The sequence below is a fragment of the Gigantopelta aegis genome, chromosome 9, assembly GCF_016097555.1.
Source record: "Gigantopelta aegis isolate Gae_Host chromosome 9, Gae_host_genome, whole genome shotgun sequence".
NCBI lineage: Eukaryota > Metazoa > Mollusca > Gastropoda > Neomphalida > Peltospiridae > Gigantopelta > Gigantopelta aegis.
Genome location: NC_054707.1, coordinates 83,150,306 through 83,168,514, shown reverse-complemented (window position 1 = coordinate 83,168,514; position 18,209 = coordinate 83,150,306). Strand labels below are relative to the sequence as shown.

Sequence of the window (18,209 nt, the reverse complement as noted above, 5' to 3'; positions counted from 1 at the left end):
TGATCACGAACAAGCAATGAGACACAGCCAGGAAACATAGCACCAGTTCTGGAGATCACTGACAATGATGATACTGATCACGAACAAGCAATGAGACAGAGCCAGGAAACATAGCACCAGTTCTGGAGATCACTGACAATGATGATACTGATCACGAACAAGCAATGAGACAGAGCCAGGAAACATAGCACCAGTTCTGGAGATCACTGACAATGATGATACTGATCACGAACAAGCAATGAGACACAGCCAGGAAACATAGCACCAGTTCTGGAGATCACTGACAATGATGATACTGATCACGAACAAGCAATGAGACAGAGCCAGGAAACATAGCACCAGTTCTGGAGATCACTGACAATGATGATACTGATCACGAACAAGCAATGAGACAGAGCCAGGAAACATAGCACCAGTTCTGGAGATCACTGACAATGATGATACTGATCACGAACAAGCAATGAGACACAGCCAGGAAACATAGCACCAGTTCTGGAGATCACTGACAATGATGATACTGATCACGAACAAGCAATGAGACACAGCCAGGAAACATAGCACCAGTTCTGGAGATCACTGACAATGATGATAGTGATCACGAACAAGCAATGAGACAGATCGAGCCAGGAAACATAGCACCAGTTCTGGAGATCACTGACAATGATGATACTGATCACGAACAATCTGCAGTTTGAAGGCATGAGAAAAATAGACCTGATTATTTTCTTAACTAAATATTCTGCAAAGAATAACATTAGAAGAAACTTTCCACCGATATTGGTATACTGAGGTGCAGATCTGCCACGAAAGACGTTCAGGTAGACTGGACTAAAGTCAAACAAATACACGTCAGGAAAGGTTCTTCACTTCAGACTGGCTTCAAGATGACACAATGATCATGGCTAGACCTTGGTCAAAGGAGACGGCCTGAACTAATCTCCATCCCAGAGAAAGCGTATTAATGTGCACCACGGCTGTCGAAGGCCAAACACACATTATTATGAAGATGATCACCAGAGATATGCCAGTTATTTTACATCCCCAGCACAAATCATGTTATAAATATTTTCCACATTAGATCTTGCTCTATGTTGTATAAATGGCTGATACAGACATCACAATAATTATCTGATCAAATTCAGCAGATGCAAGTTCATTTCATTCTTGGTATATATTTATATATATATATTTATTTATTTATAATCAAATTTACCTCTGGATCATCAACATGATCAATATTTTCAGGAAGTGCACGGTCCACTTCCAGAAGGCCAGCGTCTCCATCCTGGGGGTTCTCAGCATCAAGGTTAATCATCTCAAGTTCTTGCTGAATCTCAGCCTCGAGTATAGCTTCGTCGTTCATCTTGGCGCCAGTAACAGTTGGAGACATACTCAGAACATAGTGTTTTCAACTCTTACCTGAAACCAACAATAAACAAAACGCATGTGTAAACTTTAATAAAAATTATGGCCGTACATGTGATGATGACACATTACATCCTGTTGTGAGACTGTTCATAGCCCTGTGCTATAGGACTTCATTTTGTGTTCTTAGATGACAACGCACATCCCCACTGTGCTCATGTGGTAAATAAGTACTTTCAGAGAGAGATCGAACTAATGACAGAAATGGAGTGGCCTGCTCCCTCCTCAGACTTAAACTAGTGATAGGAATTGGTAGGGATTTCATCACTGATCAGTGACTATAATCTATTTGCACCAACCAATCAACTTTTAACTACACAATCAGTTAAAATTATATAACTATACAAAGGATTTAAATTATAAGCACCATGCACCTATCGTCATGTTCATCAAGGGTGACACTACAAATTGCTAATTTTACCTTTAACAACTATTTAGTATGGGTTTTTTTAATGTATATATGAAAACAAATACCAATCCCAATATATTTACATCAATTCTATCATTTAAACTGGAGGAGCAATTACAGTAGTTATTTTGTCACACAATCAATTCTGAAGTTTTATAATCAACCATAATGACTGATAATTAACTCAGTCAATGGAACAATCTTTCCCATCAGAACATTGTTAGCCTCGTATAGGGCATGCTATTAAAAAGCTCGAGTCTCCTTGACAACATATAAACAGAGGAGGGGCTAGAGGACACTCAAGCTAGCATTACACTGTCAAGCAGTTATAGCCACACATGGTGGTCATTCTCGGCATTACGCACTGTCAAGCAGTTATAGCCACACATGGTGGTCATTCTCGGCATTACGCACTGTCAAGCAGTTATAGCCACACATGGTGGTCATTCTCAGCATTAAGGACAGACTGGACTAACCGGCCGCACTTGTCACAAACATTAAAGTTTGTTCACACTGTTTTGATGGCTACTGTTGTTTGCAGTCAATATATGTACATAGAGACATGAGTTTCACGACTGGCAACACATTTTGGTCCGTTGTTTATTCCTGCTTTTTATGTCAATGATTCAGAAGATTTCCGTAAATTCTCCTCTCCCCACCCACTTTGGGATAGGCTATTGAATTAGCAATATCAACTGAATATTGCATTAAACACTACTAACAACGTAGTGCTAAGGTCTAGATTCGAACTTCAGACCATCTATACTGTAACCGAGCACTGTAACTACTTGGTAATGGATTGGATCAACAAGTGACAATGCATTTTAATACAAGTTGATACAGATCATATGTGTATTTTGACAGGATGAATTGAACATCTACGGAATAAAATGAACCTTTAGTCCCACAATGCCACATTCAGCCGTATGTGCTACATTTCCTTCAAAAGCACAAACAAAAGCACTCTTGTGGAAGAAATTTGAAACAGAATATTCAAAATGTCTAATTTTTCAAAGGCAAAACATAGCGATATTGGATTATGAAATTTTAACATTATGTTGGTTTTATAGAACAAAATGTTATAAAAGGCATTGTATATAACTATCCCTAACCCAAAGACAACACTAATTTTAACAAATATATATATTTTATAATTTGTGGAGGTGGGGTGGGTGGGTATAATGAACACTTGCCCAATATTCAACTGATAACACTAAATCAATATTCCTGATGGAGGGAACATTAATAAAATCTATCACTGTTGTGAGGTATAGATAGGGCTATTCGAACTCAAGGGACAAAATGTTTTTTGTGAGGGCCGAGGTTTACTGCGGCTCTTACAAAAACATTTTGTCCCGAGGGTTGGAACTGCCTTATCTATACCTCACAAAGATGATTGATCCTTTTTCTTGCCCATTTAATTACAGTAACAAAACATTAATTTTGTAAGCTATGGTTTGTTTATTGTAGAACAATTCATATACATTTCACCTGCAAACTCATTTAAAGCTGCAGTCCCTGGAATATTTTTATTATTTAAGCATATAGAATAGATGATTCAGTTCTCTTTGGTACATAAAAGGTCCACCACATTGCTAGAGTTTCGCAATACTAACTTATCTACATTATCTAGGTCGACTACAAAGCCAATAGCCAGCTTTGTTTTTCTTCATTCAGCGGGACGCCAGTAGAAATGGGACTTTACGTGATTTACGCAGGCGCTGAGCTTCTCACATGATTTTGAACAAATTTAACTGTCTTGATCGAGGGGTCGTCTCATATGATATCTCCAAAACATATTTATATCTATAGAGGTATGGTACAGCCCCTTTCCAGGGGTCGGTGGGGGAAATGCCTTGACATTTTGACAGTGGCCAGCAGTTGGTATATGCATTACATGTAAGGGGGTGTTAATAATTATGTAACGCTCTAGGGGTAGAGGAAGAGGGTGTTGTGTTCAATTTACGTAACATTTTTCAAGACTATATGTTATTTTTATTCATTACTTAGACGTAAAAAGGTGTTTTTTGGAAATGTGCGGTCAGTCTAGGATCGATCCCCATCGGCGGGTATATAAAAGGACATGGTATGTGATATCCTATCTGTGGGATGGTACATATTAAAAGATCCCTTGCTGAAAAAAAAAAAAAAACGTTTTTAAATGTAACGGGTTTCCAAGGCGCGTGTGCTGGGATTTCAGCGGGGTTGGGGTTATAGACTGTTGAGTGAAGTTTATATGGGGCCATGCTCCCCTAGAAAATATATTTCAATTTTTTTAAGCTTGGGCAGGTAAGGGTTTCGAACTCCAATACCCTCCCCCTGCACTTGCACCCATTCCTCTCTAAGATTATATGTCAAAATTAGCAAATGTTTGACATCCAAATGATGTTGTTAAAAAACAAAAAAAAAACAAAAAAAAAACAGAAAAACAAATAATAATAAAAAAATAACCAACTTTACCCTTTCCAAACGAAAGAATATTTATTTGAATTTGTCGGTTTTACACCAGCCTCGGTGGCATCGTGGTTAGGCCACCGGTCTACAGGCTGGTAGGTACTGGGTTCGGATCCCAGTCGAGGCATGGGATTTTTAATCCAGATACTGACTCCAAACCCTGAGTGGGTTCTCCGCAAGGCTCAATGGGTAGGTGTAAACCACTTGCACCGACCAGTGATCAATAACTGGTTAACAAAGGCCATGGTTTGTGCTATCCTGCCTGTGGATCAATGTGTTACTAGTATACAAACTAAACTTTAAAAGTTCTACTAACACTTAATAAAATATTAATTCTGAAATAGGAAGGTACAATTGTCGATAATACATTGTCAAGATCAAACCGGTTTTAAGACTCTAGTACCGTATCCTCAACCGAACGTTCTTCGTACAGCGCAAGATTTCTCATTTCCTTTTTTGAGACAAACCATACAATTTGAAATCAGCAAACGCACATGTTAACTGAAACTGACAACAGGTTGTCGTTTGTGCTTTGCCGAGCAATGGCAGCACAGGCGATGAATCGAGCGCAGTCCTTGGTTTTTGAAAAACAAAGGCGAGTGAAAAATTGCACACCTCAAAACACTTAGGCGAGTGAAAACAAAGCATTATTAATTAATAATGTAATTGGTACATGTAAATGTAGACATATGTTGCAAAAATGAACCGATAAACCAATAATGTTTTCTTCTAATTTTATGTTGCTTGGTTCATTAGTGTAGTCTGACTTCCTTTCCCTTTCAGGAATGGAGTTATAATTTATTAAAAAGTTTCAGGAGTAGTACTATAGAAATATAATTATAACATGTATACACTGATGCAGACAATTTGATTTTTTAATTAAAACGTGTACTATTCAGATAATATGATGCACACAATTATATATATATATACCTTTCAGTGTTAGATGGTTTGATGAACGTGCAGCTAAACATATATAGAAATCCACTTGTTTTGAATTTCATTATTATGTACAACGAACATGATTAGGATAGTTGGGATTGTAAAAACCCAATGGTTCGAGAAGGTAGTTAACAAACTATGACCCAAGCATCTCAGGTGTGCACTACCGACTATTAAAACATTTTTAAAAAATAACTCAAGAAACGTAAGCCTATAATTACTTCAATTGATAGTGTTGGTTGGGACATTGACATTCACGTGACATTTTTAACTCAACAATTACGCAACCAGTCTCAATATTTTGTAACACGCCATTTGACCAACCGCTACAAGTTTTGTAGGCTAACAGTTATGAACTAACTGAGACAATTTTACTGACTTCGCTGATTTCCGTAACGAGTTATGTTTTGATCGGATTGGTACGTCTTCGAAGATGTCTATTACCGTAAACCTGTGTTTTCCGCTTTGTATAGCAAAGATAAGTACCAGTCATATATTAAAATCTTGCATGGATGCTACCGTTCTCGTAACATTCTGATATTATTAAATGGATCTTTCCATCAAACTACATACGGTAAATAGTGGCAATCAATATACAAAATTATTTTACATGTGCTGTTTGTTAAGTGTAATGTGCGTTATTTTTCACACTCGCCAGATTGAAATTACATGCGCTGTACAAGCGCGATCGCACCCGCGCACCTTAAAAGGCAAGGTCTGCGAGCGTATACTTTAGACAATCTCCGTTCATAGCGAACACACACAAGTTTTTTAAAAGTGCATTTGACCTTGTATTTCATATTTGTACATGATGTTATAATATGGTAACCAGAGACTGTAACTTTAATCATACGCGGAAAAATATAGTCCACCTTATGCAACAACATAAATATGTAACAACTTACCAATAAATATAAAGTTGAAAATATTAATTTGTTTAAATATTTTTAAAACAATGATACATGTCTAGCCCTCAGGTCAGACAGATTTATCTAGCCCTAGGGTCAGACAGATTTTTCTAGTACCGTGCAAAAGCTAGATAACCCTGTCCAATGCCATTCAATGGGCAAGAAACAAATCTTTCTGGATGAAAAAGCCATTTAAAACAAATCCGGGTTGTTTCGCCCTTATTCCTATTCGACCCTGAGTCGTTTCGCCCTTATTCCCGTTCGCCCCGAGTCGTTTCGTCCTCCATTACGAGTCATTTCGCCCCTATTGTATTGGGGGTGGTATTAGTATGCAAAATTATTTATATAAAAAATTATTTTACCCATAATTTTGTCGTAATAGTCACCTAACAGGCAACAAGGTTGTAGACTTAAACGTAAAGTCCGAAACTACAATAAATTGCTCCTACCTTTATTTGTCGTTAGATTTTACCCACATTTTGTCCAGACAGAAATCTTGAAAAAAAACAATTACAATGACACGGATTCCACATTCTAGATGATAACCATGTCACCTGTATCGACTTCGCTGAGATCGCATAGGGCAAAAAACATGTAATTTTGTGCCGGCTGCCATTTTGACTTTTTATGGAATATTCTACAAGAGGGATGAAAGGATATGACTTAATCTAACAACCGTTGAACGTAATAAGGATTACATCTGTATGTGATTTTCTAAGGGGAACTCTTAGTTTGTACCCAAAATGAGTATATTTTCTCAAAATCGTTTTAAAAAAGCACAAAATACATCAGGCCTGTAGGAACTGGGATGGTGTGACGGGAGGGGTTCTTTAAAATATTGCACATAATAACATATACAACTGTGTCCGGTGTATCGGCGCGTCTGGTGATTCGGCGCTCTTGGTATTTTGCTTGAGTATGCTTAGGAAGTTGTCATGTTGTCGAAGTTTTTAACGAATTAAAGTTCAATTCCTTTTTCAATGGTTAATCAAGTATCAACATATTTATTGTTAAGGGTACAATTAATTTTTTAAATTAGAATTGTCAATAATTATATCATAATTTAAAAATAAATAATTCACGTGTTTTCGTGTTTATAAACGCGAAGTAGGTCATCCTTATTGATATTAAGAATGTTAAAACCAGTCTAAAAACACCTTTCCCACATTTTAAAAATTATAGTAAACAGTATAAATGTAATTATTTTTGTTCAGTTATTTTTTTATTTAAACCGAAAAAGAAAACACAAACAAATGCAAACAAAACGAAAATTTTACACCTTAATTGACAGTCATTCCAGTTCACAATTGTTACATTGTTATAAAAAAAATAAAAGCGAAATAAGATCCACGTGTGTGCACAATCTACCCGAGAAAAATAAAATCCATGTAGGCATCTTAGCCATGCATGACAATGAACATGTATGCATCTGCAGTACTGTGCCACTCAAGAAAACAATTCCGAAACTGATCATGAGATGGGTCATATGTGATCGTTCATTTTTATAATAATATTTTTAACAAGACAAAACAAAAAAGTACTAAAATAATTCTGGGACAATAGTGTAGCATTTATGGGCTAAAAGTAAGGTCATGGGCGGTTTATAAATAGTGGGGTCAACGATCTACATCTACTGCGCCGAATCACCGGACATGCAAATCGTTTTGGATACAAGGGGTGCCTATATTTATGCACCATTTTAAAATGTTTATTTACTACAGACATAAAACGTTTTGTAGTGTATTTCAGATTATGCACTTCTTCATTGGTGAGAGACACATTTTATTAAATATTTCACAATGTTCACATAGAAAATGGTCCTTGAAAGCTTAAGTACGCCAATACACCGGACAGCACTGTACATATAAATGGTGTTTATGGTTGATAAAGGGTTACAAATGGATAACCTATATCTGATTTGCAACGACCCTGTAAAGAGGCCGAAACGACCCGGTATGGGGGCGAAACAGCACGGGGCAAAACGACACGGGGCGATCGGGAATAAGGGCGAAACGACCTGATACCATTTGAAACTTCCAAACATTCTAGCATTCAGTTCATTCAGGCTTAGGTTTAGGGTTAAGATTAGTGATAGTATTAGCATGCATGCTGGAACGTTCGGAAGTCTTTTCCAAAACTTAAATTTGCTTCCAGCTAATTTAAATACAAAAGTTGACAAATCCAACGACAATTGGTATACATCGATAATAGACACAGTTATATTACAAATGAAGAATTACACATCTTGTAAAGACTGCACTTAAAGATGACGTGACAAACACATAATATATAAAAACATTTTTTTCAACAATAATCAAAAGCTACACATACTGTGTAAAGACAAACATTCCGCATATGATCTTCGAATGAAATGTAACTTTGTTTACGTCGGCCATGTTCTCAGTTGGTATGTTTTATTTCCGTTTTCTTCAATTTCCTCCTGACAAATGCGCGCACACCACGGGAGATATTTCTGGACACAAAACATAAAGACGTATTATAACTTATTAAAACCTAATTGGAGAATGAGTACACCGATGTGATTCGATTCTACGACTTAAGCACACCAGACGCGAGCTCTACCGGTTGAACTATATCCGCCCACACTCAATTCTCCATAGGTCAAACATTACATTTTTAATAAATCATATTTATTTACTTACGGGTACACGTACGTTAATGACAGGAGCCAATAATATTATTTTAACAGGGTTATTTTATTATATGTCATTATGTATGTTATTTATTTATTATATGTATTTTAGTAGTCTTTTATTTCTAGTTCATCAAGATAAACGTCGAGCGCGAGCGTACCACGACCGTCGATGTTTAGGCCGGTGTAAACGGAATGCAAGTCCGTAGGAACAGTGGTCTGCCCGGACTTAGTCTCCTAGGAATGCAGGTCCTAGGACTTATGTTCCTTAGGAATACAGGTCTGACTGCCAGGATATCAAGTCCGGACCGGACTTGCATTCCTGGACAATCAAAATTTAAGTCCGGTCGTACACATAAAAATTTAATTATAAATGTAAACAAAACGAAAAACAGTTTCCTTTTTGGTTTATTTAATTAACTTAGGATACTAGCGCCTCTCTTTATTTAAATATTTTCTATTTATTCCAATATTTTACATTTATATAATTTGCAAGAGTTTGTACACATTTTGTTGACCTTATTACATGAGCAGAACCAAGGTCTTTATTCACTGCGTATTGTTCCAACTAATAAATGTTTAAACATTTAAAAGTAGGCCTAACTCAAAAACATTTACCATAATTCGAAGCATATTAGTACTCGCAAATAGATATAACTTGCCCATATGATATACCAACACAATTATCTGTTAGGCATTATATATTGGTATTTGATAATAATAATAATAATAATAATAATAATAATATTATTAATAATAATTTAACTATAAAAATGTGATATTTGCGATATATACATTATCTTGTTATTATATAATTTTAAGTTTGTGCCTTTCTGTCAATAATGTTGCAGGCGCGTGTACATAGGGTGTGGGGTGGGTGGCAAATTTTTGTACCTCTCCCCTGCATAGCTTACTGAACATATGCCTGCTTTGTCAATTTGCTCACTTTAAAAAATAATTTGGTCTAACATATGAAATATCAGACTCTAACCTCTATGATATCTTAGTCCCAACAAACCATACCATCGATAAACAAATATGTTAAACGGTTTTCATTAATGTTTATCAATTAATAGAAATATCAATGACTAAGAGTGGGTTTTAGCAGCTCAATGGGCTACTACACCGACTAAAACAAAACAGTAATCCCTGAACAATTATCATACTGTCAATAATATGCACACACAATTTACAAAGATCCTTTTAAACAGACTAACTACTCATGACACTTTTACAACTGACCGTTTTGGTCGCAATAGGCATTCAGACTCCCTTTTTGGGAGAAGGGTGGGGGAGGCATGCTGATCATTATTGCCCGAATGAAATGAAAATGTCCAAATCTGGAACACAACGTATATTTATATTCGCATTACTACCAAGATGCTAAAGAGGATTCCAAACAAATCAGTCTGCATTTTTAAATGGATTACAACTAATATTGTGAGTAAAATTATGGAAATGCATGGTGAAGATTTTAGGCCAGCTCATTTTGCCCGAACGTGTCCATTGACCCCCCCCCCCCCCCCCCCTCCCCCACTTCCACCCAGTCTCTAACGCTTATGGTGTTCCTAACGGCCAGGTATAATACAGATACCCTTTCCCCAACTCATATCTTATGCTTTTTATGGTCGAAACTGCCATAAGGCAGTCAGTGATAATTAATTTCAAGTGTTTTGATGCTAGTTTTAATTGTTCATCAATTTTCATGCTTATTATTCCTGTTATTTTATATTGTAGTCTGGTCATTATAGTACTAGTTATAAGTACTAACTACTAGAACTAAGTACAGTTTTTAAAGTTTTATTTCAGGGATTTTCAGGAATCATACATATGTAATAAGCAAACTATCGGAAATAAATACCAGAGGACTAGAAATACTAGAATTGAAAGTCCTGTGGACTAGGAGTACCAGGAATAAAAGTCCCACGGACTTACATTCCTCGAAACTTAAATTCCTAGGAATACAGGTCCCACAGACTAGGATTCCGAGGAATGGAAGTCCGATCGGACAAAGAGTAAAAAATCACAATTAATCAGATTGTGACTTACCGTCAAAATATAAACTAACAAAACATATTATTAAAAATTATGTTCGTGCATATAGAAATTGTCTTTTGTTGTTCACCAAATGTTAGTTTTTTGGAGTTACCAGTTTTCATATATATATTTAAAAAACAATTTTGGGCTACATATTGGGGGGGGGGGGGGGGGTATATTTCTTCGTGTTGAACACATGGACATATAGCCTACTTTATATCTGTAGTTGCTTTATATACTTTGAAAAAAGCAAGATATTCGTCCTACTTCAATATCGTAACAAAAATGTAAGACGATTACAAAAATGCACTCACGTGTCTGATCCACAAGTCTATGACGTAAAAAAAAATTAAGTTGATACTCAAACTTAAAAATATTTTTTGACATGGAGATTTGAACCCAGAATAAGCTTAAGAGACTCGTACACTTATCCATCACACTACGATGGAAGGCTGCCAAAACCTCACTTTTTTTCTCGTGTCTTTCTGGCAGCTCGTGCAAATTGCAGAGTATAATAAACGGACATCTAATTTGCCGGAATAGTATGTAGAAGGCGCGTATGTAGAAGGCGACAGCGTGCAGCTTCATCGAGAGTTAGCTTGGAAGTGTTACAGTCAGAGACCAAGCTATGCATTTTTGGGGCAATTCCCGACAACCAAAAAGTTGGCAAAGATTTCCGTTCTAATATCACAACAATCCTATGTTTGACGTTAAATACTTTTACATCGATAATTTTCGAGTTAATTGATTTAAAAAAAAAAAGTCCACATATTAATCACTAATACACACACTACAGAAAGAAACCCGACAGCACCCACATTCAGCTAAGCTTCGGCAAACTCCGGACAGCAGAATTCTAAGTTCTCCGACCTATATCATGATGTTGCGTCACATGATCGCCCACTCAGCCATTCCGTCTACTAGGCGGAATCGCCCAGTGGGCGATCACGTGATCTACGTCACGAAATAGGTCACCGAGCTTTGTAATTCTTGCGACGGAGTGTCACGAAGCGTAACTGAATGTGGCTGCTGTCGGATTTCTTTCTGTACTATGTGTATTAGTTCATTTCATTTCAACTTATTTTCGTGCTTATATCCAATTAAGGTTCAAGCACGCTGTTCTGGGCACACACCTCAGCTATCTGGGCTGTCTGTCCAGGACAGTGGGTTAGTTGTTAGTTGGTTAGTGGTTAGTGGTTAGTGAGAGAGAAGAGGGTGTAGTGGCCGTACACCTACCCATTGAGCCCTTAAGAACTCGCTCTGGGTGGGAGCCGGTACCGGGCTTCGAACCCTATACCTACCAGCCTGTAGTCCGATGGCTTAACCACTGCACCACAGAGGCCGGTTGTGTATTAGTGATGAATCCATGACGTTTCGCCCCCCAGCCAATTCGCCCCCAGGTCTGTTCGCCCCCAAATAGGATGTCAGTTCGCCCCCAAGTGCAAAACCAGTTCGCCCCCACAAAGGTACCAGTTCACCCCTAGTCAGTTCGGGTCATGGAAATCCTGGAAAGTTATGGAATATGTATGTACCTCTTACGCCTGAGTGTAATAAAGTTCTGTTCTGATATACGTGTTTGTTCTGTTACACTAAACACTGTTAGAACAAAAGACCAATCAGAAAGCACATGACTTGTTCAAGTCGGTGAGACATTTCCGGTAGAACAATATCAAGAGTTTACTGTTAAAACATTTAATCAGTACTAGCGAAAGTTTTCAAAGTGACGGTAATAAAACGTATTTTGTTACAATGCCAGGAAAGTAAAGATGGTTGGATTCAACATGAAAATTATGTAAAAGAAATTACTCCCAAGTACTTTGTTTCGGCCTGAGCCATGTTTTTTAAGGGCCTGTCACACACTACCGATGTACCTCGCCGGGACTAAACCGGAGCGCACAATTAACAACGGCGAGAAAATCGGCAGAGCTCCGTCGAGAAAGCACTTGAAAAATCACAATTGGTCGTAGCAATACCGATGTAGTCCCGGCGTTCCCGTTGTGATAACGTTGTTCTATCGTTGTCCTACCGATGTAAGAGCCGATGTGCTACCGAATACCAATTTTCTGTCATCTCCTTGGGAGACATTTCTGTTGGATACCTCGTCCTCATCAAGTTGTGGAGAACAATGCATGCCTTCACGATGATCTTGACGGTGGATGGGTGGTGCTGCATTGTGGTAAGCAAAATCTGGAAGCGGTTTGCCAGAATGCCAAAGGCATTTTCAACAACCCTCCTGGCTCGGGACAGTCTGTAATTGAAGATCTTCTCTAAATCTGTAAGACCACGCAAGGTGTATCGCTTCATCGTGTGCTTCCGTAGGCCAAACGCGTCATCAACGACGAAGAAGTATGGCACATCTTTGTAGTCATTAGGAAGAGGATCTGGAGCAGGGAAGCCAATGGTTCCATCTTCAGCCATTTCTCTGAGTTCAGACTCGTTGTAGATCTGGGCGTCTGGCGAGGCTCCGGGACTACCCACATCTGCCCAGAGGAATTTGTAGTCCGCATCTACCAGTGCCATGAGCACGATGGAGTAGAACCCCTTGTAATTATAATACACGGAACCACTCTTTGGAGGAGCCTTGCAGGCAACGTGCTTGCCATCAAGGGCACCACAGGTATGTGGGAAGTTCCACTTCTCCATGAACTGATCTGGATCTCACGCCAGCCTTCAGGGGTTGTGGGGCAGGTCATCGCCTCGTCCAGGTACTCGTCAATGATGGCTTGGCAGACTTCTCTCACGGCCAGTGACTGGGTGTTGTGGGGTACCCTGCAACCAAACTTCATGGCCGCGTACTTGGTCCCAGAAGCGATGTGGCGCAGAGTGATGGCAATCTTCAGACCAGGATCCAGGGGCTCCCTGTACCAGGTTCTTTGTTTGGTGATCCTGGGACCAACTCGCTGTACCAGCTCATCGTACATCTCTGGGGGCATTCTGAGGAAGTTCTTGAAGGCCCTCTGGTCCTCTTTGCGGAGCTCCACCAGCAGCTGGTCATACTTGCCAAACTGACGACGCCTGCTGATCCATGGTCTCACCCAGATTGCTCGAGGTACTTGAGGTCTTCTTCTTCTTCTTCTTCTCCTCCTTCTGGCCTGGATCTGGTGAAGTGCCAACTGAGTCACCAGGTTCTGGTGTTGGAGCACGGCTATTTGATAATCGTGTAGCCACAGGTCCGCCATCCTCGGTGACAAATGACGGGCTGGTAGTCTGTGCCCCTATTTATATGCAAAATGCACAACGGTAGCAGTACGGTAGTACTACGGTATTAGTACGGTAGTAGTACGGTATCACATCGCTAAGAACGTTAGTACATCGGCAGGACTACGGTATCACATCTGTACCAGTACGATACACATTGAGGCCACCGGAGAGCCGCCGATCCATTACGGGGCGCTACAGGTGCTCTACCGACATTAACGAAGCCATACCGGAGTACTGCCGTTGTACTGCCGTTGTAGTCCCGTTGCTCGCTCCGGCAGCGCAACAGCAGAATGTTTTAGCATGTTAAAAAATTTATACCGTCGGCTGCCGTTGCTAATTTTTTCGCCGATGTTCTGACGATGTCCTGACGATGTACAACCGTTTTTAGCGATGTGATACCGTTGCGCTGCCGTACTAGTACCGATCCTCGAAAATCGCCAAATTTGTGCTCCGGTATAGCTCCGGCGAGCCAAATCGGCTAGGTGTGACAGGCCTTTTATCAACAGACGACATGCGTTGTTTTAGCAGCAATTAATGTTTCTGTCTAAATCCGTTCGTGTATCATTGTTTTGACATGATAGATTCAAAACAATAAAAGGGTTACTACAAAACACGCCTTCATAAAATATTAATCAACTAGTTTATTACGCTGTAACGTGAGCGTGGGACTGTTACTTTATGTCGCGCATGCGCTGATGTGACTGTGAAATGGAGTACCAGTATTTAATTTTTTCGTGTGACAAAAAGTGTTTTTCTTTCTTTTTTCTCACTTCCACCCTGTGTTGAATAGTTAGAAATCACTACCATGGGATGATAATACAAATCAAGTAATTACGTTTTGCTTTTGGAAGACAGTTTATTCTTTTTTAGTTCATAACAATTTCCTGCTGGCATAAGCCTAAAATAAACACACACACACTTTAACGTCCCTCTAAAGAAACAGTACACTAATTGTTTAAAAGTAACAAATCATTGGGGGCGAACTGACTAAATGTTGGGGGCGAACTGACAAATATTTGGGGGCGAACAGGCAAACAGTTGGGGTCGAACTGGTACATGGGGCGAACAGGTCAAACTGGGGGCGAAACGTCTGGTATATGTGGATACTTTTTAATCAGTTAACTCGAAAATTATCGATGTAAAGGTATTTAACGTCAAACATAGGATTGTTGTGGTATTAGAGCGGAAATCTTTGCCAACTTTTTGGTTGTCGGGAATTGCCAAAAAATACATAGCTTGGTCTCTGACTGTAATGAGAACGTATTTATGTCCAAATGTCCGTCTAGCTCTCTTACAGTCGGAGTACTCGGGCTACTTTTGTCCAACCACCTTTCTGTCCCGGAGAGGTAGTTTAAACTGCTGGACTGTCCCTAGGACACCGTGCTTGAACCTTAATTGGATATAGGCACGTGGAATACTTATAAAAAAAGTAAACTCGTAAGTTAATTATTTGACAGCGCATGCATTTGTTCAGGTGAGAAAGAAAAGTTTGGCAGCTGGGTATAACTGTGGTCCTTCCCATAGGGAACGCGTTTTTTCACGCTATGGAATTTACTGCAAGTTATTTATGTCGGAGCCGATTGTTTTCTGACTTGCACACAAAAATAGTGAGGTTATTATTATTACTATTTAAAAAAAAAAAAACACTATTACTTTTCGCCCTACATCAAACCAAACTGAAATTATTCACAAAATTGTTTTTGGTAGGAGGATGGGATAATTAATCAAGATAGGCCTAAAGGGATGCATACACTTCACTGCATTTTCCCCCATACGAGTAAGTCTTCCATACGAGTTCACATGTGGATTTTCATACGAGTTCACTGCATTTTCCCCCATACGAGTAAGTTTTCCATACGAGTTCACCGCAAGCCCTTAGTACATGTCATCTTCATACATCAAGGCTAATATTCGCTCCTAATACGAGGAGTGAATATTAGCCTTGATGTATGAAGATGACGACATGTAGGCCCTAATAGAAAACGTTTGTCACTGAGATTTGCCTGCATATTTCGTTTAGTTGGAAACATTTATGTTAACTTTCATTCCATAATGTACAAGAACGCACGGCATTATTTCAAGCACAAGAAGACATGCTAGCACGACCACCCCACCCCACCCCGGGACCTCTAAACTGAGTGGTGTTGATCGACAAATGAAAATGCGTCTCTATTTATAGCGTCTATATTTATAGTCTGGGGTAATGTAAGGAGAATCACCTAATCGACTACCGGGTATAAAAGCAAAATGCGGGTATTATGTTTACTTAAATCATAATATACTTCCTTGTCAAAATGTTGTGGGACGCAAAGATGGCTGACCAAAACGTTACGGTAGGGATTATTCAATTCGTAAGTACAATCCATACTATTATTATATATAATAGGGTCCAGTGGAATTAGGCTACCTTTGGTGTCAAGATTTTGTTACGTCGACATTTTTATATTTTAAAGATTACATATCTACAACCGTGGAATACTTATACCTAAGCTAGCATGATTTAACAATAATTGTTAATAGTAATTTAGTAATAATACCCTACCATAAGTACAGTCCGATCTAATAAGGCTTTAACATGCTCATGTACCACGGAGGTTTCGAGCATGTCCGCCCCAGGGTTCGGCCTCTGGGGGGCAGGGGCCCAATCCGGGGCAGATATAAGTACAGTTTTTATTTTATAGTGTCATTGTGACCTTGACATACACGATATTATAATACTGACTTCCTGTTGGACATCACAGTTTTATTCCCTTGGACCCTCCATATATTTGAACTACACTTTTTTTATATACGTTATTCTCATTCATTTTCAGCTTGGGATCCGTTAAACAGATCTGGGGTAGAGGTGGGGGAAGGGAGGTAGCTAGGTGTTACTCAAGTCATGTAACGTTTTCAAAATAATTGTCTCATTTTTATTTATAAAGTAAAATGCAGTCAGTACAATACAATCTTCATTGCAACCTTTCTTTGTATACATTGGTTAAAAGAAAATTTTGCATCAAAATAAACATCAACTAATTATAACAATATCAGCCGAAATTAATATACATATCTGCATCTATATGCCACACCCCCCTGCACGTGCAGTAACCTCACCGTGGTGCAGGGGTTGTAACATTCTCTTTGAGAATCCCTGCGCGTGCTGTAACCTCGCCGTGGTGCAGGGTGTAACATTCTCTCTGAGAACGGCTAATACAGCACAAATCACCTTGTTTTCTTCGGAATACAATTCAAGTTTTGAGTAAAAGTCAGTATCTATCTGTGATATTTGTATTTTTGCACAGTTCCTTTACACTGTGTTTTTATTTAAATCTTGAATTTTTATATTGATGTTGATCATCACTTTATTTGTTTGCATTACCATAGTTTTACACCATATATTTTTCGTGCTGGGGTGTCGTTAAACATTCATTCGTTCATTCTATATGCCACACCGACATAAATACACATACTTACACGCACGTACACCCGAATTTGAACGGACACACACACATTCAAGTATATGTATAGACACGCACGCACGCATGCAAACACAATACGCAGCATGATAACACATGAATGTAGTCTGAGAGAGGATACCCGCTACATTTATCTACTAGTAGCAAAGGATCTTCTATGCACCATCCCACAGACATGATAGCACATACCACGGCCTTTGATATACTAATACTAGTTGTGTTGCCCAGGCTGGAATAATAAATAGCCCAATGGATCCACCGACGGGGATCGATCCTAGACCGACCGCGCATCACGCCTATGTCCCGCCTCATATCTATCTCATATGTAGGTTCTATATGGGCGACAGATCTATCTGATATGTAGATTCTATATGGGCGACAGATCTATCTGATATGTAGGTTCTATATGGGCGACAGATCTATCTGATATGTAGGTTCTATATGGGCGACAGATCTATCTGATATGTAGGTTCTATATGGGCGATTGGTCTATCTGATATGTAGGTTCTATATGGGCGACAGATCTATCTGATATGTAGGTTCTATATGGGCGACAGATCTATCTGATATGTAGGTTCTATATGGGCAAGATATCTATCTGATATGTACATTCTACATAGGCGATATATCTATCTGATATGTAGGTTCTATATGGGCGATATATCTATCTGATATGTAGGTACTATATGGGCGATTGGTCTATCTGATATGTAGGTTCTATA

General features: G+C 38.9%; 2 protein-coding genes across 2 annotated transcripts in view; both read right to left on the bottom strand.

The window, feature by feature from the left end:
* Nucleotides 1-8,556, bottom strand: part of LOC121381798 — a 37,260-nt gene extending 28,704 nt beyond the window's left edge. Inside the window, exons 1-2 of the mRNA XM_041511153.1 lie at nt 8,470-8,556; nt 1,214-1,419 (exon numbers count right to left, since the gene is read on the bottom strand). Of these exons, the coding sequence (XP_041367087.1) occupies nt 1,214-1,390 (177 nt within the window). The 5' untranslated portion in view covers nt 1,391-1,419; nt 8,470-8,556. The remainder of the gene's footprint in view (nt 1-1,213; nt 1,420-8,469) is intronic.
* Nucleotides 1,416-14,007, bottom strand: LOC121381797. The gene is made up of 3 exons (XM_041511152.1): nt 13,429-14,007; nt 12,885-13,369; nt 1,416-1,419 (listed from the first exon to the last, which is right to left on the bottom strand). Exons 1-3 carry the CDS (start codon nt 14,005-14,007, stop codon nt 1,416-1,418), a joined length of 1,068 nt encoding a protein of 355 aa, XP_041367086.1.
* Nucleotides 14,008-18,209: the final 4,202 nt, after the last annotated feature.